At 36.4% G+C, this 23,359-nt stretch overlaps 2 protein-coding genes across 2 annotated transcripts; one reads left to right on the forward strand and one right to left on the reverse strand.

The window, feature by feature from the left end:
* Positions 1 to 1,006: 1,006 nt before the first annotated feature.
* On the forward strand, positions 1,007 to 3,049 carry LOC133325924 (protein lin-9 homolog). Its single transcript, XM_061534623.1, has one exon. It carries the CDS (start codon positions 1,007 to 1,009, stop codon positions 3,047 to 3,049), a length of 2,043 nt encoding a protein of 680 aa, XP_061390607.1.
* Positions 3,050 to 3,301: 252 nt separating this feature from the next.
* LOC133325917 (translation initiation factor eIF-2B subunit epsilon) lies at positions 3,302 to 5,910 on the reverse strand. The gene is made up of 7 exons (XM_061534616.1): positions 5,782 to 5,910; positions 5,591 to 5,715; positions 5,316 to 5,507; positions 4,392 to 5,248; positions 3,939 to 4,181; positions 3,599 to 3,882; positions 3,302 to 3,517 (listed from the first exon to the last, which is right to left on the reverse strand). The coding sequence occupies exons 1-7, from the start codon at positions 5,875 to 5,877 to the stop codon at positions 3,302 to 3,304; spliced, it is 2,013 nt and encodes a 670-aa protein (XP_061390600.1). The 5' UTR covers positions 5,878 to 5,910.
* Positions 5,911 to 23,359: the final 17,449 nt, after the last annotated feature.

The raw sequence follows: 23,359 nt of genomic DNA on the forward strand, positions 1-23,359 counted from the left end.
TTTTCTAGTTTTCGGTTCTCAAGAGGTAACAGGGCTTTAACTCATCTAGTGTGAATTTTTTAATTATTTTTTAATTCAGGTATTATTTTTATTTGATTTTCATAATATTTCCATAATACACAATTATATACAAATAATAAAATTATATTATAACATATACAAAAAAATTACAAATTAAAAATAAAAAAAGAAAAATAACAAAATAGTTGGCAAAAAATCTCAAACAAAAATTGTTGCAATTAAAAACAAAACGAATATCTATTGTAAATGTGGCTTATGTTTAATATACCTGCTATATTTTTCTTCTACCCCTCTCTATTTTTCCCAAAAAAAAACCTAACAACCAACTCTCTTATTATTCAATCATGAAAATAAAAAACAATTAAACATAGACAAATATAAACAAACCCATATTAATTATAAAATTAAAAATTGTGTAAATGTTTATTTCACAATCAACCAACCCATACACCACAGATCACAACTACTCCACCCCCTCCAACTTCAGAAATTGTATTTTGATGATGATGGAGATAAATCGAAGGTTTGGAAAAAAACAAACAGAACAAGAAATAATATTCCAATTTCTGGACAATAATAAATGTATTAATTTTTAATTTAGAAAAAGTAATCATAAAAAATAAGTAATTTGTATAAAGGGTGGGAGAGTTGAGAATTTTTCTAGTAACGAATTTGTTATTTTGGGAAGGTAAGAATAGAAAGTGTTTTTTTTTTCTTTGAAGAAACGGGATCGTATTAATTGGAAAAATATATCAAAAATAAAATACATTCTCAAACTCTATCATTTCGCATGCCACATCAGATCAAGTCCTATATTTTCATAATTTTAGCTAAGGATGCAATTAAAGCAACCAAAAAAAATCCACTTAAGATCAACAAACAAATCCAAAACCGTTTTACAATTTTTATAAAAAAACTAAAAAAAAATGTATTAAACTTCGAAATTATTTTACAGCTCATCTTAATATAGAAACCAAGAACGACAATGCACGAAGAGGAGGACAGTAATATGGCTGAAGAAGAATCTTCATCTTCAGCATCGCAGAAAACAGCCAAAAAAGACTCCGAACAACAATCACCACCTATGTCCGATGACGAAGCCGAGGAGCCACCACCAGCTTTTAGTTTAGCTACCTTGGGCCTGCAACGTGTTGGCACCGCCCCACCACCCAAACCACAACCTCAACAGCCCATACAAATGCTCAATGCCCGTGGTATGCCGGCAAGAATTCGAAAACGGAATCGCCTCTTTTTCGACGATGACATTATCAACGATGACAAACCGCTACGCATGAGCCTATCGCCGCGTAAAAATGCAATGAAACTCAATTCACCACACAAGACACCAACAAAAATTCTTAAAAAACGTAAAGGTGTTGCATCGCGCTACATGCGTTCCGACGAGAAACGACAACATTCACCATCCACGTCGACGAGAGGTGGCAGTTCCCTAATAACAACACCCAAATCTGGTACGAGCCGTAATAGCAATCTCACCACTCCGGGTGGCAGTTCGATTGGTTCCATTATACCAGCCGATAAGAAAATCGGCCAAAGGATTGGCATGCGTCTTCGCAATCTCTTGAAGCTGCCCAAGGCCCATAAATGGGTGATATACGAATGGTTCTACTCGTTCATCGATAAACCTTTGTTTGAGGGTGAAAATGATTTCCAAGTCTGTCTGGCCGAATCTTTTCCCAATTTACGTACACGCGAGCTGACCAGGGCGGAATGGCAAAAAGTACGTTCCCTGATGGGTAAACCACGTCGTTGTTCACAGGCTTTCTTTGATGAGGAGCGGCGGGAATTGGAAAAGAAACGGCAAAAAATGCGTTTTATGCAAAGTCGCAGATCAGGAGAGGTCAAGGACATGAATTTCCTAAGAGATTTGCCTGATAAAATACCACTACCCCTGCCGGTGGGTACCAAGGTTACGGCAAGATTACGTGTACCCCAGGATGGCATATTTAGTGGTACCGTGGATGCCTTCGAATCCATGACCTCGTCGTATCGTGTAACATTTGATCGTCCCGGTTTGGGTACCCATTCCATACCGGATTATGAAATTGTTTCGGAGAATTTCAATGAAATGCTGCCACTGCAGTGTATCACCAAAGATTTTCGTCCAAGTTTGATGAGTGTCTACAATGGAGCCACACGCAACACCGTATCACCAATGCGTGGTGGCGCCGCTGGTGGTGGATTACGCCAAGTACGCTCATCATACAACAATATGAATTTGAATAAAAGTGATCCCCTGTTGGGAGAGGTCATTGATAGTCCTTTCAAGAATCCCGTTATACGTGAAGAGAATATAAATGGTTATCCACCAAAATTGCTGGAGACTTTGGTACGCCTCAAACGGGCTTTGAAAATAAAACAATCCAAATTATCTCGACTCAATGATATGAACAATGAAGCCGAGTTGAAGGTGTCACAACAATTGGTGGCAGCCCACAATAACTCCGGGTCCTCATCATCGGATGAAAGTCAAAATATAAATGCGGCAGATGGCAATGGTCCCCAACTGAGTGAAGAATTCCAAAGGCGTTATGCTTCAATCATTATTTCCATGGAGAAAATGAATCGTGACATACAGGATTATCTGAATGAAGTGCAATCCTTTGCCTCGGACATAACAAGAGATCCACAAGTTCAGGCCATGTTAACACCATCATATTTGAGGGAGAAATGCCGAGAAGCTGCTGAGGAAGCAGTGCAACGTAATAGCCAGGGAATTTTGAAAAATAAGAGCATACTCAGCCTCATTAAGAAATTGGCAACTGTTCTCTTGGTAGCCTCCCATTTGAGTAGTGAAAACTCGGCACAAGTCAACAAAGTTTTGGAGGGTTGCATAGAAGAGGTGCGTTCCAGTTTGTATGGCGGCAATGTGGAAACATTTCAAAAGCATGTACAAATACATTTACACCACATACGTTTGGGTATTGGCCAGAGCATGATGAATACAAGTGTCAACATGATGAATAGCAGTGGTGGTGGTGGTGGCCCTGGAAACGTAGAGCGTTAAATATGGTGTTGGAAGATATTTCTTTTTTGTTTTAATTTTTTTTTTTGCATTAGTGGACACAGACACACGCGCATACACCTATTTTGTTTGATGGTGAATCTTTATCTTTTTCTTCTTATTTTTTACTTTAATTGTTTCAGTTGCATTACGTATGTATTTTGTATAAAATAAATATATGGTGACATTATAAAAAAAAAGCAACAAAAAGTGAATTTTTTTCTTGAAGTAAAAACAAAATTCTTTTAATTTTATTTAATCACTTTCTTCGTCATCATCATCTTCTTCACTTGATTGCTGCAGCCATTCAATCAGTTTTTGTAAAGATTTACGCAGATTTCCGTGTTGTTCCAAATCCAATTCTTCGTGCCAGGCCAATATGGCTTCTTCACTGACGAAATCTTTGTCGTACAGGAAGTGAACAATTTGAGAGATTTTTTCACGCACCTTGGGATTTTCCTCATAAATGTCCTGAAAAAGAAAAAAACCAAAAAAAAAAAAGAAAATAACAATTTTATGATTTTTTCTTTTGTTTTTTATTTTTTGACCTACCTCTAATGCCTTTAAACAATCCAACATGGCATCCTCGCTTTTAATATAATTCGACATAACAGGACCCAATTGTTTAAATACAGCATTGATATCCACCAGTACATTACCCATACATTCCTTAATGCTCGGCAAACTAAAGATGGCCTTGACAACATTAAAGTTAACCTCCTTAAGGGACATGTTGTAGGCATAACGTGAGGAATTAATTTCCAATATAAGAAAATCAGGATTTGATTTTTCTTGAAAGCCACGGGATAGGGAGTCAATAACCTCGGAAAGGAAAACTAATAAAAATATTATTAGAGATTTGTAATAATATTAAATTGTATTTTTTTCTTACTATTGGTGTCGTCGGGCATGGGTGAACATGGCCTCGATTCATCTTCATCACTGCTGGAATAATAATCACTCTCTTCATAGGTTACTGGCAGCTTCATCATTTTGGGTGCTGCAGTTCTTTCGGGTAAATCGTCATCACCATCATCATCTTCGTCGTCATTTTCATCATCAGAAGTTGCCTTATTAGGATCTGCAGCCGTGATAATGAAGGCTTTATCACCCAATTTTTTGATATCACCAAGTTCTGAATGGAAAGAAGTATAAGATAATTGGGGGTTTCAGTCAAATATATAAATTTTAAAATTATCGTGGATCTCTCCAATTTCTCTGTCAGCACTGTTCCCCATCTGGTGTCCTTTAAGCCCGTCATAAGTCCTCTGGCCGACATTTGCGATCACATCTTCTTAATTCTTAACTAATTACGAACCTATGGATATTTAAATATTTAACTTACCCTGATCATCTTCTGTAACCTTGGCCGTAACTATGGCCCCAGATAAATTCGTATTGGCAGGCAAAACACAATCACTGCCCACCACACAACCATCCTTCAGTTCAGATTTAAAGCCCACCTTCGCCTTGGCACCAACAATACAAAATTCCAAAACACAATTATCTTCGACCACGGCATCATCTAATATGAAAGCATTCAGCAAACGACAATTTTGTCCAATTTTAACATTTCTCCCCAAGACACTGCTGCTCAGATATGAACCACTTCCAACCGAACTGCCAGCACCGGTCAAAACATTTTCTCGCAATATGACTTTAGCCATATTCGATTCAGGACTGCGATAAATGTTATTTTTCAAAAAGATATATTGTTGTTTCAAACCCACAACACCCATATCGGGTACCAGAGGATAGGCCCAACGACTAATAATATCATTGCTGACAATTTGATATGTCAGCCAATTGTTGACTTTGCGGGCATATTGTTCTCTGGGCAGTAAGGATACATATATACGGCTATCTAGAATTTCTTCATTAATCAAAATGCCTTTGACAAAATCGTCGCGGGTTTCGAAATCGAAATTGTCGGAGAACAGGGAAAGCATGGAGGGTGAACCAATTGCCATTTGGGGATCAATGATGTTGTGGTACAAAGCCACCTGGGAATTGTTCATAAATACCTCTAGGGGTATTTCGAAATTTGTTTCCTTGCCATTCAGACGCAACCTTTGATGATGGTGCAGACGGTTGTTTTGCACATCAACGGCAATCATGATTTCATTGCCGGTACGTAAATGATTTTCGGCTTCCTTGAAAATGAGTGTGGCTGCAGCACCCTTATCATATTTGGTTATTTTTCTAAAAAGAGAGAGACGAAATATTAATCTTAATTTAGTAACAAAAAAGGTAACAGTCGTCCACTCACTTATGTTGTTCAAATATGGGTCTAAAATCGGCATTGGTTACGGTATCGGCTCCCAATATAACAAAATTGCCACGGATCAAAGCTTTGCTATCCAATTCTCTCATGGCATCGCCAAAACAACGACATCCCTCACCACCAATGACATTGACTTTCATATTCACCGACCACGAATTGAGTGATGCAATTCCCTTCCTGTTCCAATGAAATAACAAACAAAATTGGTAAACAAATGAAACCATCCTCAACAACAACAACACAGTCAAATTCCATCCTACTTGATATGGTCACGAACACTTTGCAAGTGTTGACTGGCAAAGACAAATACCTCCTCGATACCACTGCGATTTAAAGCCTCCAGGGCATAATCCAACATGGCTACATTAACCAAAGGAATGAGAGCCTGAAAATTAAAGACATCCAACTAGATTCGGTAATTTTTGAACAATTAATTTTGTCTTGGTCTCACCGTAGAATCATTGTCGGACAATGGCTTAAAGTTCTCCACATTATTGTCGGCTATCAGGATAGCTTGTATAACATCTTTCTTGTCAAAATGATCCATTCCGAATTTGTTTTTATTTTTGCAAACCGTCCGCAAAGATGTGTTAAGTGAAATTCGTCCGCATGCAACGTCAACGAGGGCGACCCAATCTACCTAATCAAAAAACGTCGCCCGCTACGAACAGAGGGAGACAGCAGGGAATGACTAATAAAAGTGAAAAGCGAAACAAAATGGATGTTAGCCTCTTCATGTTTACGAATGAGTGTGAAGCATAAAGCGGTGGTACCTGTTTAGAATGAGACATGGAGGAATGTAAATCATTCCGGTTTCCGGAATGGAACCATAAATGATAAGAACGAGTTCCGAAAAATTTATCGATATTTTATAAAATATAAGTTTTTAAAAGACAATTTAAAAAAATTGCGATTAGTAGTAGTTGTAATGGGTTAACTCTAGTTTAGTAAAAACGGTCTGATTTCTTTGAATTTCTTCTAGAAGTAGGTATTTTTACCCTAATTATAGGAATATCTTTTTCTTGGGGGACGTTCCCGGTTATTTGACCCGAAAGTTATGGACAGAAACTGCTACTAAATCTTACCCTGACTGATGATGAGCTGGACACCACGGAGATTCCTGCCAAGTCTTCACAGGAAAATTGCTGTGACATCAACGAAGGAAGTGTAGACTCTGATGACCGACCGAAGACAAGTCTGACTCCAACAGGTTCTGTGTCGGCAAATGCCGCCAAAAAGCTTGAAAGACAGACCGAGACTGAAGCGAAGCAACGGACAAGGATTCAAAGGTCGTAACTGCCAGAGAAGCTTCCGTGTCATACCTCCGCAAATTCTTAGGGCGAGATGCGAATTTTCTTTCGGAAAGAGAGGCTCATCTCATCAAGGGCAATATGAAATTTGGAAGGATGTTCGAAAGGACTTACCCGCACGCTTTCAATCGTGCGCACCAGATGAACAGGATCTCCCTTCCGAAACAGGCAGCTCGGTCGAAAATCTCCAAGGAGGCCTCGGAATCGAGCGAAGTAGTAAAGTCGACGAAGCCTACTGTCCCTGGCAAATGTGTGAAGCTGACTTCTGTACCGAAGCCCAAACGAAGTCAAAGAGCAATGGAAAAGGCTGTCGAGCATACATCGACACAAACTGTCATCCATGCGAGTGATCGATATGTGGAGAGCTCTGGCTCAAACCCCGTTTCTACGCCAATTGACAAAGGTGAAGCGGTTAGTGATAAGGCTTTGAGTAGCCCCACCGTTGGTAGGGATAGGAATAAGGGCAAGTCTAGCAAGAAACCATCACCTTCTGGACGAACGTATACTGCCCCGCTGAACAAATCTGTGAAGCGCATTCGCTCATCAGAAGGTCCATAACCTTCATCCAAGTAGAGGATGACTTCGCGTCGGGCTGACACATCGACGTCGTATACGGCTGTCGTTGAGCAGCAAACTGCGGAGAAGAATCCTAGGTGGGGGAACTTTGGTTTAGAATGGGCTCGGTTTCGACTGGTCACACCCCACGAAGCTCAATAAGAGTAGGGAAGCGGCAAAGGCTGCACATCCTGGAGATTAACCTGCATCGCTGCAAAGCCTCCGCCGTCGAACTACTCTCATCTTTCACGAACTCTGAAGTGAACATCGCCCTGGTTCAGGAGCCATACATTTATAAAAATATGGTTTCTGTATTAAGAAATGCCAACTTCGACATTGTTAATGCCAGAAGAAATAGCCGTACAGTCATCGGAGTACGACACAACCGAAACATCTGGTGTAGGACTCCTCTTCCATTTCCCTTTTTCGATCGCTGCCAAAGTTCTCAATACAACGAGTGTAATTACGTAAAATGTATTGCACTACTGCCACATTACTTGACTTTGCAATGAAAAGGTATTGAGATTCCTCCCATCCAGCTATATATGTTTCGATTGACAACGGATTATGTGTTGGGCGCCAATCATGTGAGGGATTCAGAATTTGATGGATGATTTCCTTAAACATATATATTGCTGATATTGTGGGCGGATGATTGTGCGATAATGGCGTAAGGTCGATAGTGAGATATATTTAAGAAATTATCACAAGGACGACAGAAATGAAGGTCTAGTTAAATTCCGACTACCAAATTAACATTTCTTATTAGAAAACCATTTAGTTGTGTATGTCGTCAATACACTAACACCACCTATACACCATTTACGTCAATTAAACAAAACCTCTGTTGTAACTGTTATTATGAATAACAGTCACTGTGAACAGTTTCCACCAATGAAGTAAACAAAACATGAGAAGAGAAAGTGAGAGATGTACAACTTCCTCTCTCTCTCTCATTGTACATTTGTGGAATTTTATGATAAACCAAAAGCGGTTGCATGTTGAACGAACATTGTTGGATTAAACTTTGAACGAAGAAGACGTTAGGCGCGGATAAACGTCGACGATATAAAAGCTGATCTAGGCGGGAAAACAAGAAGTAAAAAAAAAACAATTGCAATTGACAAAGAACAAGTGCGATGATTTATGAGAAGAATGTTTGGTTTGGTGTTCAGTGTTAGTGAGTGTGCGATGGAAAACAAACGAGATTGTAAATGAAGTTTTGTAATCAGAACAAGAATAATAAAACATAAAAAAATAAATAAATAATAAAAAAACAAACAACAAATATTACTATGTAATACCAGCGAAGCAAACAAAATAAACACAAAAGGAATACTAAACAAAACAACAACATTTAATGCAAAACTATTTCTGCATTGCAATTTAATGTAACTGTGGTGGATCATGTTTGCACAAAAGCATTTCTTTTGTTTTGGAGTGGCCGTTAATAAAAAAGTGAAGTGAGAACCACAACAAAAATAAAATATTAAAAGAAATCAACATAACATTATAAGAATTCTATAAGTATTGGCGAATTTGCAAAAAAATAAGTAAAAATCTCCATTGCACACCTGGATATTAAAGTGCATTTTTTGGCAAGTGTGTATGTATGAGTGTGTGTGTTTGGTTATGCTTGTCAGTGTCTGCCTTTCTGGCTGTGTATGTGTAACAAGTGTGGTAAAGAAAACTCGTAAAGTGCTTGTTTCTTAAGTTTTTCATTTCATTTTAAGAAGCAGAAATAAAAACAACAACAACAACTACAAGCCACAACTGAAAAAAACAGTGAATTGAGCAAAAGCCAATAAAAAAAGGCAAACAAACCGAACCAAACGACCTACCCAACAAAGCCATTTGGATGCTACCAAAACAACTTCCATACCAAGGCACCACAGCTCAGCTCAGCACAGCTCAACACAACTAACTATTCCAAGTGACTTTACCTGCCGCTGGCTTGCAAGTGTAATCGCTTGGGCCATTTTATAAACGACGACTACGACTTTTTTTGCCTAGATGTGGTAAGTTAACCAGCCAGGTAGTCATTCAGCCTGGTATGGCATTTGAACTTTTATTATGAACTTTTTTTATGACCGTAGGAAGTTTATTGTTGTCGTTGCTGTTGTTTTTGTTACATTACATTTGTTTTTGTTTTTTCTGCTGGTCAAATGCTTCGTACATGTGTACGAAACGATACCATCATGATGTGGACTGGACAATGATGATGATGATAAAATTAAATAATACCGGAAGATGAAAGAGATTAGGGTTTTCTCTAGAAGTAAAAGAAGAAAATTAAAGAAGAAAGGAAATAGGTAATCATTCTTTTTCTTAAGAAGAAAATTGATGATGAGCTTTCTTTCTGTTAAGAATTTCTAGTTTGTTTAAAAAATGTTATTTGGTATTTTTTATTGTAGAGACAATTTTATTGGCTAATAGTGATTTCTAAAAGCGAAAGTCGGTTATTAAATTTAATGCTAGAAATAAATAGGAAAATACCTAGTAAAAAATACACTATTTTTTGTCACCATCTAAAATTAATAAAATGTGAATAAAGTGAAATCTTGGTGTACAAAATAAATTAACTTCAAAACTTTAAAAAATTCAAATACCCTGTATATCTAACAGAGAAAAGAATCGTTGAGAAGAATCAATTAAAAGGATGGCACGGATTATTTGTGCTATAACACACAGTGAAAAATAAATTTATTGGCACCTTATGGCGTAGTGACACCATAACATTATGTAAAATATGGTGTGCATATAAAATCGAATATGCCGAACCATTGGACAAAAATTAAATTTCTTAACAGATAATCTCAAATCAAATAATTGAAACAAGGTTGAACAGAGCAATATTGGCTCGGTCATTCCATTCAATGTAATGGATACAATCCTGACCATGCAAATCGTATGTGATGTATCCATATATGAAAAGTTGACCAGTATTAACATTTTTTAGTGGGAGGATTTGAAGCTACATGAGAACGAAAAATATCAAATTACAGTTAAAAAATTACGATTAAAAAACATGTCCAAAGGCCTAAAAATACAAAATAATGGGGATACCCCTAAATGGGGGCTACCCGGAACCAAGATCCAATATTGGTTATATTTGGTATAACGATTTTTACCCAATGAGAATCTGTTTTATCAAATTGGAGACAATTTGGTTGAAAACGTGCCCAAAAGCCCATAAAATATCGAAATTTAGCGGATACCTCTTTATGGGGGCTACTCCGAAACATCGACCAATATTGCTCATTTTCAGTAGGGAGATTTTATACCCAATGTACATTCAAAGTACCAATTAACAGTCATTTCGGCTAAAAATTGTCACACCAAATTCGTTATCTTGAAAAAAAAAATCATAAATAAATTCCACGCCCCCGAAAATCATAAAAAAAAGTTACGTCTTAAAAAAAAATCAAAATAAATTTCACGCCTTGGAAAAAAATTCTTAAATAAATGCCATGCCTGTCAAGAAGCTGTAAATAAATTTGATGTCTGGTAAATTGCATAAACATTTTTTACGCCTTGGAAAAATGTCCTAAAAAAATTTCCCACTTGGTAAGAAAGCAAAAAATTCCATCAATAAATTTCATGCCTTGAAAAAAATCATAAATAACGTCCTCGCCCTGAAAAAAAGTCCTAAATAAAATCCTCGCCCTGAAAAAAAGTCCTAAATAAAATCCATGAAAAATATCCTAACAATTTCACGCTTTTGGAAAAATATCCTAACAATTTCACGCTTTGTGAAAATATCCTAACAATTTCACGCTTTGGGAAAAATATCCTAACAATTTCACGCTTTGGGAAAATATCCTAACAATTTCACGCTGGAAAAATATCCTAACAATTTCACGCTGGAAAAATAACCTAACAATTTCACGCTTTGGGAAAAATATCCTAAATAAATTCCACGCTTTGGGAAAAATATCCTAAATAAATTCCACGCCTAAGAAAATACTCCTAAATAAATTCCACGCTTTGGGAAAAATATCCTAAATAAATTCCACGCCTAAGAAAATACTCCTAAATAAATTCCACGCCAATGAAAATTGTCCTAAATAAATGCCAAGCCTAAGAAAATGTTCCTAAAAAAATTCCACGCCTATTATTGTCTTAAATAAATGTCACGCCTAAGAAAATTGTTCTAAACAAATTCCACGACTATTAAAATTGTCAAAAAAAAAAAAAAAAATGCCACGCCTAAGAAAATTGTTCTAAACCAATTCCACGCCTATTAAAATTTTTCTAAACAAATTCCACGCCTATTAAAATTTTTCTAAACAAATTCCACGCCTATGAAAATTGTCCTAAATAAATTCCACGCCTATGAAAATTGTCCTAAATAAATTCCACGCCTATGAAAATTGTCCTAAATAAATTCCACGCCTATGAAAATTGTCCTAAATAAATTCCACGCCTATGAAAATTGTCCAAAATAAATTCCACGCCTATGAAAATTGTCCTAAATAAATTCTACGCCTATGAAAATTGTCCTAAATAAATTCCACGCCTACGAAAATTGTCCTAAATAAATTCCACGCCTATGAAAATTGTCCTAAATAAATTCCACGCCTATGAAAATTGTCCTAAATAAATTTCACGCCTATGAAAATTGTCCTAAATAAATTCCACGCCTATGAAAATGGTCGTAAATAGATCTCACGCCTATGAAAATTGTCCAAAATAAATTCCACGCTTATGAAAATTGTCGTAAATAGATTCCACGCCTATGAAAATTACCCTAAATAAATCCTACACCTATGAAAATTGTCCTAAATAAATTCTAAATAAGTTCGACGCCTTGGAAGAGATTCCTTAATAAATTCCAAACCTTGGAAAAAATTCCTGAATAATTATATTCATTTATATTCTGCGACATCGTGTTATTTAAGCTCTGGTCAACCCAAATCCAGTGTCCAAGTCATCAGTGAATTGGTAACGCAGCATTTAATCATCCCCCCCTCTTACAATTGTATTTACAATTATACACTTTGCAAAAAGAAGTTTTCCCGTTCTACTGGGTGTGTACTTATTACAAATCTCTTCAGCACCGCCTAAATGATTTTCCAAACATACCACCACTAAATACAGACTAAAGACGAGAAATATTCCGACAAAATGACCGGACATTATGGTGGGAATACAAGCAGCACCGGCAATCGTCAACCAGACAAGTCATCCTAACTGTATAGAAAATTATAAGAAGCCAAAGAAGCTTCTTCTTCTTCTTTATAATTTTCTACTACATTTTTTTCTTTGCTGATAGACAATTAATTGCATGAGAGAATTAAAAATCCAAGTCATCTTAAGTTAATTATGCAGCAGTGCGGTCTCATCATCATCACCATCGCCATAACCTGTATGAAATTATTTGTTGTTGTTGGTGTTCTTCTTTGGCTTTTGTGGAATCTTCTCTGCTGAGGTTTTTCATTTAATAAAACAAAACAACTACTGCCAAGATTGGTGGATCTTCATTTGTTTATGAGTACCAAACCCAACAACAATGACCTGCTAGATATAGTTTTTTTTAAGTTAAAGATCTCCCGTCCGACCGAGGGGGGTCTCTCCCCTTTACCATTATTTCACTTGATCTTCAAGGTAATAATTACAATGAATAATGATTGCTCTGCTATTAAATTTGTACTCGTATTGTAATTGTTGTGCCATTACTTGATTAATACAAGAGGTACTCTGCAGGTTGGTTCGGAATATCTCAAGTTAGTTGTATTCATTGAATGTTGTAAATATTAAAAAATTGTGTTCCATACAAACATATTTACAGTTGGCGGTAAAATACGGCGTTTCTTTTTCTTACATCGCAAATGAAACCGTTCGCCTTGTACCTTTTCTTAGATCGGCTACGCAAATCTTGGGAATTAAAATGTAATAACGGAGCTTTATGTAAATTGTAGATGGAGAGACAATTGAACTGATGGAACGACCGCCAAAGAAGTAGCAGCAGCAGCACAAACTCAGGAATGTTTAATGGGAAAGATTTCCTTTTTTTGTTTTATCGGTGGAAAGTATAATTTCTCGAGTCTTGAATACAATAAAAGAAAATTGAAGTTGGTTTGAAAGGAAAGTTGTAATTCATCATGAACTTGAGTACCGATATTCCCTAAAAACCACGCCTTAGAAACAATTCCTAAATAAATTCCACGCCTTGGAAGAAATCCTAAATAAATTCCACGCCTTGGAATAAATTCTAAATAAATTCCACGCCTTGGAAAAAAATCCTAAATAAATTCCACGCCTTGAAAAAAATTCCTAAATAAATTCCACGCATTGAAAAAATTCTTAAATACATTTCACGCCTTGGAAAAAATTCCTAAATAAATTCCACGCCTCGGAAAAATTCCTAAATAAATTCCACGCCTTGAAAACAATTCCTAAATAAATGCCACGTCTTGAAAACAATTCCTAAATAAATGCCACGCCTGCAAACCAATCCAAAATAAATTTCACGCCTTGAAAACAATTCCCAAATAAATTCCACGCCTCAAAAACGTAAAAAAATTCCTGAAAAAATTAATTTCCACGCCTTGAAAAAATTCTTAAAATAATTTCCACGCCTTGAAAAAATTCTTAAAATAATTTCCACGCCTTGAAAAAATTCTTAAAATAATTTCCACGCCTTGAAAAAATTCTTAAATAAATTCCACGCCTTGAAAAATCCTAAATAACTTTCACGCATTGGAAAAAATAAATAAAGGTGTTGTTAAAAATATTCTGTAAAAAATCCACGCCTCCAGAGGCCAAGGAAGGTGTTGTTAAAAATATCCTTTAAAAAATCCACGCCTCCAGAGGCCAAGAAAGGTGTTGTTAAAAATATTCTGTAAAAAATCCACGCCTCCAAAGGCCAAGGAAGGCGTTGTTAAAAATATTCTGTAAAAAATCCACGCCTCCAGAGGCCAAGGAAGGTGTTGTTAAAAATATTCTTTAAAAAATCCACGCCTCCAGAGGCCAAGGAAGGTGTTGTTAAAAATATTCTTTAAAAAATCCACGCCTCCAGAGGCCAAGGAAGGTATTGTTAAAAATATTCTTTAAAAAATCCACGCCTCCAGAGGCCAAGAAAGGTGTTGTTAAAAATATTCTTTAAAAAATCCACGCCTCCAGAGGCCAAGAATGGTGTTGTTAAAAATATTCTTTAAAAAATCCACGCCTCCAGAGGCCAAGGAAGGTGTTGTTAAAAATATTCTTTAAAAAATCCACGCCTCCAGAGGCCAAGAAAGGTGTTGTTAAAAATATTCTTTAAAAAATCCACGCCTCCAGAGGCCAAGAAAGGTGTTGTTAAAAATATTCTTTAAAAAATCCACGCCTCCAGAGGCCAAGGAAGGTGTTGTTAAAAATCTTTTTTAAAAAATCCACGCCTCCAGAGGCCAAGGGAGGTGTTGTTCAAAAAATATTTTTTAAAAAATCCACGTCTCCAAAGGCCAAGGTGTTGTTAAAAATCTTTTTTAAAAAATCCACGCCTCCAGAGACCAAGGAAGGTGTTGTTAAAAATATTATTTAAAAAATCCACGCCTCCAGAGGCCAAGGTGTTGTTAAAAATATTCTTTAAAAAATCCACGCCTCCAGAGACCAAGGAAGGTGTTGTTAAAAATATTCTTTAAAAAATCCACGCCTCCAGAGACCAAGGAAGGTGTTGTTAAAAATATTCTTTAAAAAATCCACGCCTCCAGAGACCAAGGAAGGTGTTGTTAAAAAAATATATTCTTTAAAAAATCCACGCCTCCAGAGGCCAAGGAAGGTGTTGTTAAAAATATTCTTTAAAAAATCCACGCCTTCAGAGGCCAAGGTGTTGTTAAAAATATTCTTTAAAAAATCCACGCCTCCAGAGACCAAGGAAGGTGTTGTTAAATATATTCTTTAAAAAATCCACGCCTCCAGAGGCCAAGGAAGGTGTTGTTAAAAATATTCTTTAAAAAATCCACGCCTCCAGAGGCCAAGAAAAGTGTTGTTAAATATATTCTTTAAAAAATCCACGCCTCCAGAGACCAAGGAAGGTGTTGTTAAAAATATTCTTTAAAAAATCCGCGCCTCCAGAGGCCAAGAAAGGTGTTGTTAAATATATTCTTTAAAAAATCCACGCCTCCAGAGGCCAAGGAAGGTGTTGTTAAAAATATTCTTTAAAAAATCCGCGCCTCCAGAGGCCAAGAAAGGTGTTGTTAAATATATTCTTTAAAAAATCCACGCCTCCAGAGGCCAAGGAAGGTGTTGTTAAAAATATTCTTTAAAAAATCCACGCCTCCAGAGGCCAAGGAAGGTGTTGTTAAAAATATTCTTTAAAAAATCCACGCCTCCAGAGGCCAAGGAAGGTGTTGTTAAAAATATTCTTTAAAAAATCCGCGCCTCCAGAGGCCAAGAAAGGTGTTGTTAAAAATATTCTTTAAAAAATCCGCGCCTCCAGAGGCCAAGGAAGGTGTTGTTAAAAATATTCTTTAAAAAATCCACGCCTTCAGAGGCCAAGGAAGGTGCTGTTAAAAATATTCTTTAAAAAATCCACGCCTTAGAAGCCAAGGAAGGTGCTGTTAAAATATTCTTTAAAAAATCCACGCCTTAGAGGCCAAGGAAGGTGCTGTTAAAAATATTCTTTAAAAAATCCACGCCTTAGAAGCCAAGGAAGGTGCTGTTAAAATATTCTTTAAAAAATCCACGCCTTAGAGGCCAAGGAAGGTGCTGTTAAAAATATTCTTTAAAAAATCCACGCCTCCAAAGGCCAAGGTGTTGTTAAAAATCTTTTTTAAAAAATCCACGCCTCCAAAGGCCAAGGTGTTGTTAAAAATATTATTTAAAAAATCCACGCCTTTAGAGGCCAGGGTATTGTTAAAAATATTCTTTTTAAATCCACGCCTCCAGAGGCCAAGGTGTCGCTAAAAAAATTTTTTCTATAGGACGGAATATTTTTTTTTTAAATCCACTCCTTTTGAAGTTGAGCTAATGTTTGAATAAATATATATTTTTTTCAAATTCCATTTAAGAAAATTATGGAATTTTATTGTGATTTAATATTTATGTCAAATTTCAACAACATGATTTACGACAGGTTTACAACAATGCGGTATTAAACTCCCGCTCAAAGATCTCTTCTCGTTCGCCACAGAAAACACAGATTTTTCCGCGAACAACATTTTAACTTTCATTCGCTTACTCAGCGACGATATAATTAGAGTGGTATTTCCAAAGCAATTGAACTGAAATGAACTGAATTATTATCATTTTTATTTGCTGTCATGGGATTATTGTCCCCAGTTGTGAAAGAAACCATGGAGTCGGTGCATAGATGGGACGCCAATGAATAAATGCATTATTATTTGCGCTGTTGCTGTTGTTGTTGGCGGCGGCGGCATTTCTAATAATCCCAAACTGCTGTCAGCTGTTAATTTCAGTGCAATACTGCTAATCATACTGACTGGCTGGCCAATGGTGGTTATTAGGGAACATTTGTAATTTGCGGGAATAAAATGTTGAACTAGAAGGCCGTCATCACATTGGCCACATAACCAATTGCAGTGATGTCTGGTTAACAATTGAACACTAATTTCATTTGAAAATGGAAATATGATGAGTGGCACCGTGTTGATTGTGGTGGAGTTCTCCACCGCAGGTCAATTAAATTAGTTGATCGGTATCTTTCTCGCTCTGGTGGCCATAAATCGTTGAAGGTTCGAATAGGTTTAGAACTTCGTTTGCTACGTTTTCGTAGGCTATAATTTTATTGTAGCATATCTTTAGTCCATTTCCTTTGTTTTTCTTTGACTTTGTCGTATTTTTTCTTTAATTACATGTGGGCATAGAACAACATCAGAAAAAAATCATCTCTTTCGCATCAACATCTTCGCAAGGGACAAAAAAATCCAGTATTTGTCTGGAATTGAAAAATGAAGAAAGAAAACTCGATCCAAACACTTCCATGCATGAAAAGTAGTGCACAGTGGTTTGAAAAAAATCCTACACCTTGAGACTTATACTGAAGTTTTAAAGAAATATTTTAACCAACATTTTCCTATATTTTGTAACAACATCCTGGCATCTGGAGAATATTAACAATACCCTGGCCCCAGAAAGAATATTTTTAAACAACATCCTATCTAGAGGCGTGGATTTTTAAAGAATATTTTTAACAATATTTTTTCCTGGCCTCTAGAGGCGTGGATTTTTAAAGAATATTTTTAACAAACCCTGGCCTCTAGAGGCGTATTTTTAATTTTTAAAGAATATTTTTAATACCCTGGAAGGCGTGGATTTTTAAAGAATATTTTTAACAATACCCTGGCCTCTAGAGGCGTGGATTTTTAAAGAATATTTTTAACAATACCCTGGCCTCTAGAGGCGTGGATTTTTAAAGAATATTTTTAACAATACCCTGGCCTCTAGAGGCGTGGATTTTTAAAGAATATTTTTAACAATACCCTGGCCTCTAGAGGCGTGGATTTTTAAAGAATATTTTTAACAATACCCTGGCCTCTAGAGGCGTGGATTTTTAAAGAATATTTTTAACAAAACCCTGGCCTCTAGAGGCGTGGATTTTTAAAGAATATTTTTAACAATACCCTGGCCTCTAGAGGCGTGGATTTTTAAAGAATATTTTTAACAATACCCTGTCCTCTAGAGGCGTGGATTTTTTAAGAATATTTTTAACAATACCCTGGCCTCTAGAGGCGTGGATTTTTAAAGAATATTTTTAACAATACTCTGGCCTCTAGAGGCGTGGATTTTTAAAGAATATTTTTAACAACTCCCTGGCATCTGGAAGCGTGGATTTTTAAAGAATATTTTTAAAAACATCCTGGCCTCTAGAGGCGTGGATTTTTAAAGAATATTTTTAACAACTCCCTGGCATCTGGAAGCGTGGATTTTTAAAGAATCTTTCAACCTTTACCCCCTTACACCATCGAACATAATTATTTCAGCACTGTACAAGTCTGTTGTAGCTATTAGACGGCAGCGATTCCGCCTCAGCAATTACTTATTTTTGATTGATAGAAGTAAATGTGTTTCATAACCAAATTTTGGATTTTGTATTTTAAGCGCCTAATAATCACAGTGCACCGTGGATCGCCGTTCGATAAGCGTTTGTATTTAGTTAATATCTCCAATTCTACGCTCTAAAATACTTAGCGACATACTAACCAGAAATACATACATTCACGTTCAGTCGATCAGCCATTCAGTCGGCTTGCCACACTACCAACCAATGCGCCAACCAACCAGCCAGCCATCGATCCATTCACAATGGTGTTTTAGGACCATAACCATAAAATAGCCAAGCATCCACAGATGCGAAATGACGACAAGCCGCCAAATGAATATATTTCGCATGAAATAGAAATTCATAATGGAATGGAAAAATCTGGTTTTTCCCCGCAATCACCACTCTCTGGTGGTGTTGTGTGTGTGGTAGCTTGGCGGCACATGCAGCCACATGCAAGCGTTGGGGCGAACACACAGGGATTATCTTATGTTTTACCGGTATCCATTTGGAGTTTGGAACATTTGTGGCTAGATTTGCTTCGCTCCGCTAAAAATTGTCTGTCCTTTGTGCTAGACACAGTGTCTGTCTCCGTGTCTGTGTGGCTGTACTTTTGTGATCGCCCGGCCAGCCAGCCAGCCAGCCAGCCTGAGAGCACTCAGCTGCAATACAAATGTTGTCTTGGGTTTTCCTAGCCATGAGAGTTCAGAGATAGCAAATTGCAGCTGCAGTTTAGGTCTTTCCACTGCCACAATCCAATATTCACAAATTATTCAAAGTATATTTTCGATTTATTAAAATAAAATTCAAATTTCAAACATTTGGCTGGCCTAACGAAATGTGTTAAGATTGTAAGTTGTGGTGACGTCGAAGCAAGATCTCAATTTCGAGTAGATATCGCCTTATGGCCTGGCACTAATTTAAGTACGAATTTGGTCAGTAAGATATCTCTCTACGGTGGACATTTAAATGAAATCAATATGGGGAAAAATTATACAAAACTGAAAGGAGTATATAAATAAAGTTTATGGGGTTAGTAGTGAGTGATAAAATGGACTAAGTCACAGAAGTATTTTTTTTAACAGAAACATAAAAAGAAGCGCGGATTTTTAAAGCAGAGTTTACCCAAAACCTTTCGAAATAGAGCCGTAGATTTTTAAAGAATATTTCAACCCAAATCTCAACCTCTAGAGGCGTGAATTTTTAAAGAATATTTCAACCAACACCTTGGCCTCTGAAGGCGTGGATTTTTAAAGTATATTTCTAACAACTTCCTGGCCTCTAGAGGCGTGGATTTTTAAAGTATATTTCTAACAACTCCCTGGCCTCTAGAGGCGTGAATTTTTAAAGAATATTTCTAACAACTTCCTGGCCTCTAGAGGCGTGAATTTTTAAAGAATATTTCTAACATCTTCCTGGCCTCTAGAGGCGTGAATTTTTAAAGAATATTTCTAACATCTTCCTGGCCTCTAGAGGCGTGAATTTTTAAAGAATATTTTATTTATTTGACTTAATTCACTTTGACTCTCACCGCTTAGTAACTATTTCATTTGGGTATATTTTCTTTAGCAAATATAGATTAAAATGTGGGTTAATTTGACAGCTGACTGGACAAATGTATGTCTGTAAGTTTGTGGTTACAAATTTCGTATTTAAATGAGTTGGTAATTATGTCACAAATGTTGCAACATTTCATTGTTGCGACATTTCGATATCTGGCGACAAATATGTTTGTGTGAAAAAAAAAATAATTTATTGATTTTAATTTTGAAATAATTGTTAATATGAAATTGAAATACATTCTGGGAAAATCTGAACTGATGTTATAAGATTTACTTGTGTCTGTATTAGTTGGCTATGTGTTTGCTTCCTAGTCTCTCCACCGTGGAGAGGCGTTTGTTTAACCTACTGCACCACAACTTCGCACAATAGCTAATTTTTCCACTTATCTGAAGATCTTAATATTCCAAAGATGTAGTAACAAAAAGAAATATCATATTTTCCATTTTAAAAGAAACAAAAAACATTGCCTCAGATGACAAATGATGAGGCTGACGCTGATGCCTTCGATGATATTTATGGCCCCACATCTATGTATATTTCACATTGTAATTAAGGAACAACACACATGAATGCCAAGAGGAACGATTATACGGCGAATCGCCGTATCGTAACCAAAATTTCAGCAAACATTTTGCGTTTACGCAACCATGGCGAATTCAGTTGTTGGAAGAGATGTCTAGGCCTATCAAATAAAATATTCTTCATAGTTGATCGATGACATACCGAAATATGAATTGAATTGGATTTTGTGTTGGATGCTGGTGGTTGTTGTTGTTGTTGTCGTACTAATGGATTTGTTGCTATTAATAAATGACTGGCTGACTAACTGACTGACTGCCTTTATGGCCAACAAATGGTTTGGTTTGTAGGTGATATCCAATAAACTTTCAATTTGTTAACACAGCTGAACATTTGGTTTCCCGAAACCAAATCTTGAAAACCAATCGATCTTTACTTAAAAAAGTGTTTTACAAACAATTTTCCTAAGACACTTGGACACTGATGCTTATCTTTTAACAGCAACGTCATTTAGCTGTTGGCTGTTTGTAAGTAAGTGGTTCGTTGTATGTGGGGGTTGCAAAAGGAGAAGTTTTTTTAAGTGAGGAAATTTTGTAATTCTACCTACACACATGTCTGCCTGACAGTATGACAGGGAAACTTTCAATATAGATAGGCTGAATAGGATTTTTTAAAGAGGGGAAACATTTATTAAGGTTTGAAGGCGATGTCAAATTTGTTTTTCAAATATTGCTAAAAAGTGCGAATTTTGTCCAGATATTCCTTTAAAATCAACTCCTTAAAGCGCCAGGGTGAAGTAAAAAAAATTCGTTAAAGGTCGGGGTGTTGAAAAAAATATTCCTTGAAAATCCACGCCCTCAAAGGCCAAGGTGTTTTAAAAAAATTCTTTAAAAATTCACGCTTCTTTGGGCCAGGGTGTTGGTGGAAATCCCAGCCAGGAAGTTCTTAGAAATATTCTTTAAAAATCCACGCCTCTAGAGGCCAGGGAGTTGCTCGAAATATTCTTTAAAAATCCACGCCTCTAGAGGCCATGGAGTTGTTAGAAATATTCTTCAAAAAATCCACGCTTCTAGAGGCCAGGGAGTTGTTAGAAATATTCTTTAAAAATCCACGGATCAAGAGGACAGGGAGTTGTCAGAAATATTCTTTAAAAATCCACCCCTCAAGAGGTCAGGGTGATGTAAAAAATATTCTTTTAAAATCCACGCCTCAAGAGGCCAAGGAACTGTTCAAAATATTCTTTTAAAATCCACGCCTCGGAGTGGTTAGAAATATTATTTAAAAATCCACGTCTCAAGGAACTGTTCAAAATATTTTTTAAAAAAATATTCTTTAAAAATCCACGCTTCTAGAGGCCAGGGAGTTGTTAGAAATATTCTTTAAAAATCCACTCCTCTAGAGGCCAGGGAGTTGTTAGACATATTCTTTAAAAATCCACGCCTATAGATCGGACGGCCTTGGGAAAAATTATTTAAAAAACCACATTCGGAAAATTAAAAAGCCTCAGCTTATTCGTATTCTTCATACTTGGCAGATTTTCATGGCTATTTTTTTGTTGTCGTAACTTCTAGCCAATGTCGATTTCATTATTTTTTTCTAAATATGTAATGACGTCGTCTCATGATGTGTTTGGTGTTTTTTTTAACTGCAAACACCTTTTACAAAAACAACAACTAATATTTTTATTTTTTATGACTTTAAAGTTCATTTCAATCGATTGTTAGATTGTTTATTTGCAGTGTTTATTTTATTGTTATTATTATTGGTGTTGTTGTGGTGTTTTGCTTATGGTAGCACTTTGGCAGAGGCATACGTCAGATCGATTGTTAGTTGGGTCGCCTTCCGCTCTGGTCCCCCCGTATGTCGCCATAAATGCTATTGCATGTCTTTATGTTATTGAACTTTATATTTTTAACAACTTCCTGGCCTTTGGAGGCGTGGATTTTTAAAGAATATTTTTAACAACATCCTGGCCTCTAGACTCGTGGATTCTTAAAGAATATTTTTAACAACTTCCTGGCCTTTGGAGGCGTGGATTTTTAAAGAATATTTTTAACAACTTCCTGGCCTTTGGAGGCGTGGATTTTTAAAGAATATTTTTAACAACTTCCTGGCCTTTGGAGGCGTGGATTTTTAAAGAATATTTTTAACAACTTCCTGGCCTTTGGAGGCGTGGATTTTTAAAGAATATTTTTAACAACTTCCTGGCCTTTGGAGGCGTCCACTTCAGCTACAAGTTTTTGGTTTCATTTCTACCATTTCTTAGCGACGAAAAACGCATTGGGTTGTAAAGTTTACATCTGCCCAGGCCAGGCGAGGCCGCGATGAGAACCTTTTTTCTAGCTGCCCATCCAAGTAACGAGAGCTGCTTCCCAATACTGATTTATTTGTGCGATAAAAACAAGTTGTGGCCAGTTTTTTTCTTTCATGTGGAGGCAAGAGAAATGTTTAATACACTCGAGGAAAATTACAATATAATAAGCTTTTCTATACTAAAACTTCAATTTAGCCGGTCTGAAATGAAGTTTTTCTATAAAAAACCTATTTCAGTCGTGCTTAATTTGAAGTTTTCTTATAGAAACCCTAATTCAGCCAGGCTGAATTGAAGTTTTCCTGAAGAAAACCTAATTCAGTAAGGCTGAATTGAAGTTTTCCTGTAGAAAACCTAATTCAGTAAGGCTGAATTGAAGTTTTCCTGTAGAAAACCTAATTCAGCCAGGCTGAATTGAAGTTTTTCTGTAGAAAACCTAATTCAGCCAGTCTGAATTGAAGTTTTCCTGTAGAAAACCTAATTCAGTCAGACTGAATTGAAGTTTTTCTGTAGAAAATCTAATTCAGCTAGGCTGAATTGAAGTTTTCCTATAGAAAACCTAATTCAGCCAGGCTGAATTGAAGTTTTGCTATAGAAAACCTAATTCAGCCAGGCTGAATTGAAGTTTTCCTATAGAAGTTTTGCTATAGAAACCCTAATTCAGCCAGGCTGAATTGAAGTCTTCCTATAGGAAAACCTAATTCAGCCGGGCTGATTTGAAGTTTTCTTATAGAAAATCTAATTCAGCCGGGCTGATTTGAAGTTTTCCTATAGAAATAGTTTTCCAGGC

The sequence above is a fragment of the Musca vetustissima genome, unplaced genomic scaffold, assembly GCF_032173495.1.
Source record: "Musca vetustissima isolate MV318-11 ecotype Yass unplaced genomic scaffold, APGP_CSIRO_Mvet_v1 utg5582, whole genome shotgun sequence".
In the NCBI taxonomy this organism is placed as follows: Eukaryota; Metazoa; Arthropoda; class Insecta; order Diptera; family Muscidae; genus Musca; species Musca vetustissima.

What these genes read in the sequence shown, in the direction of transcription:
- LOC133325924 (XM_061534623.1), top strand. Translation starts at nt 1,007, where the DNA reads ATGCACGAAGAGGAGGACAGTAATATGGCTGAAGAAGAATCTTCATCT.
- LOC133325917 (XM_061534616.1), bottom strand. Translation starts at nt 5,877, where the DNA reads ATGGATCATTTTGACAAGAAAGATGTTATACAAGCTATCCTGATAGCC. An exon ending in TGTCCGACAATGATTCTACG is followed by an intron (nt 5,716 to 5,781) that starts GTGAGACCAAGA and finishes TTTAATTTTCAG; the next exon opens with GCTCTCATTCCTTTGGTTAA. An exon ending in CATGCCCGACGACACCAATA is followed by an intron (nt 3,883 to 3,938) that starts GTAAGAAAAAAA and finishes TATTTTTATTAG; the next exon opens with TTTTCCTTTCCGAGGTTATT.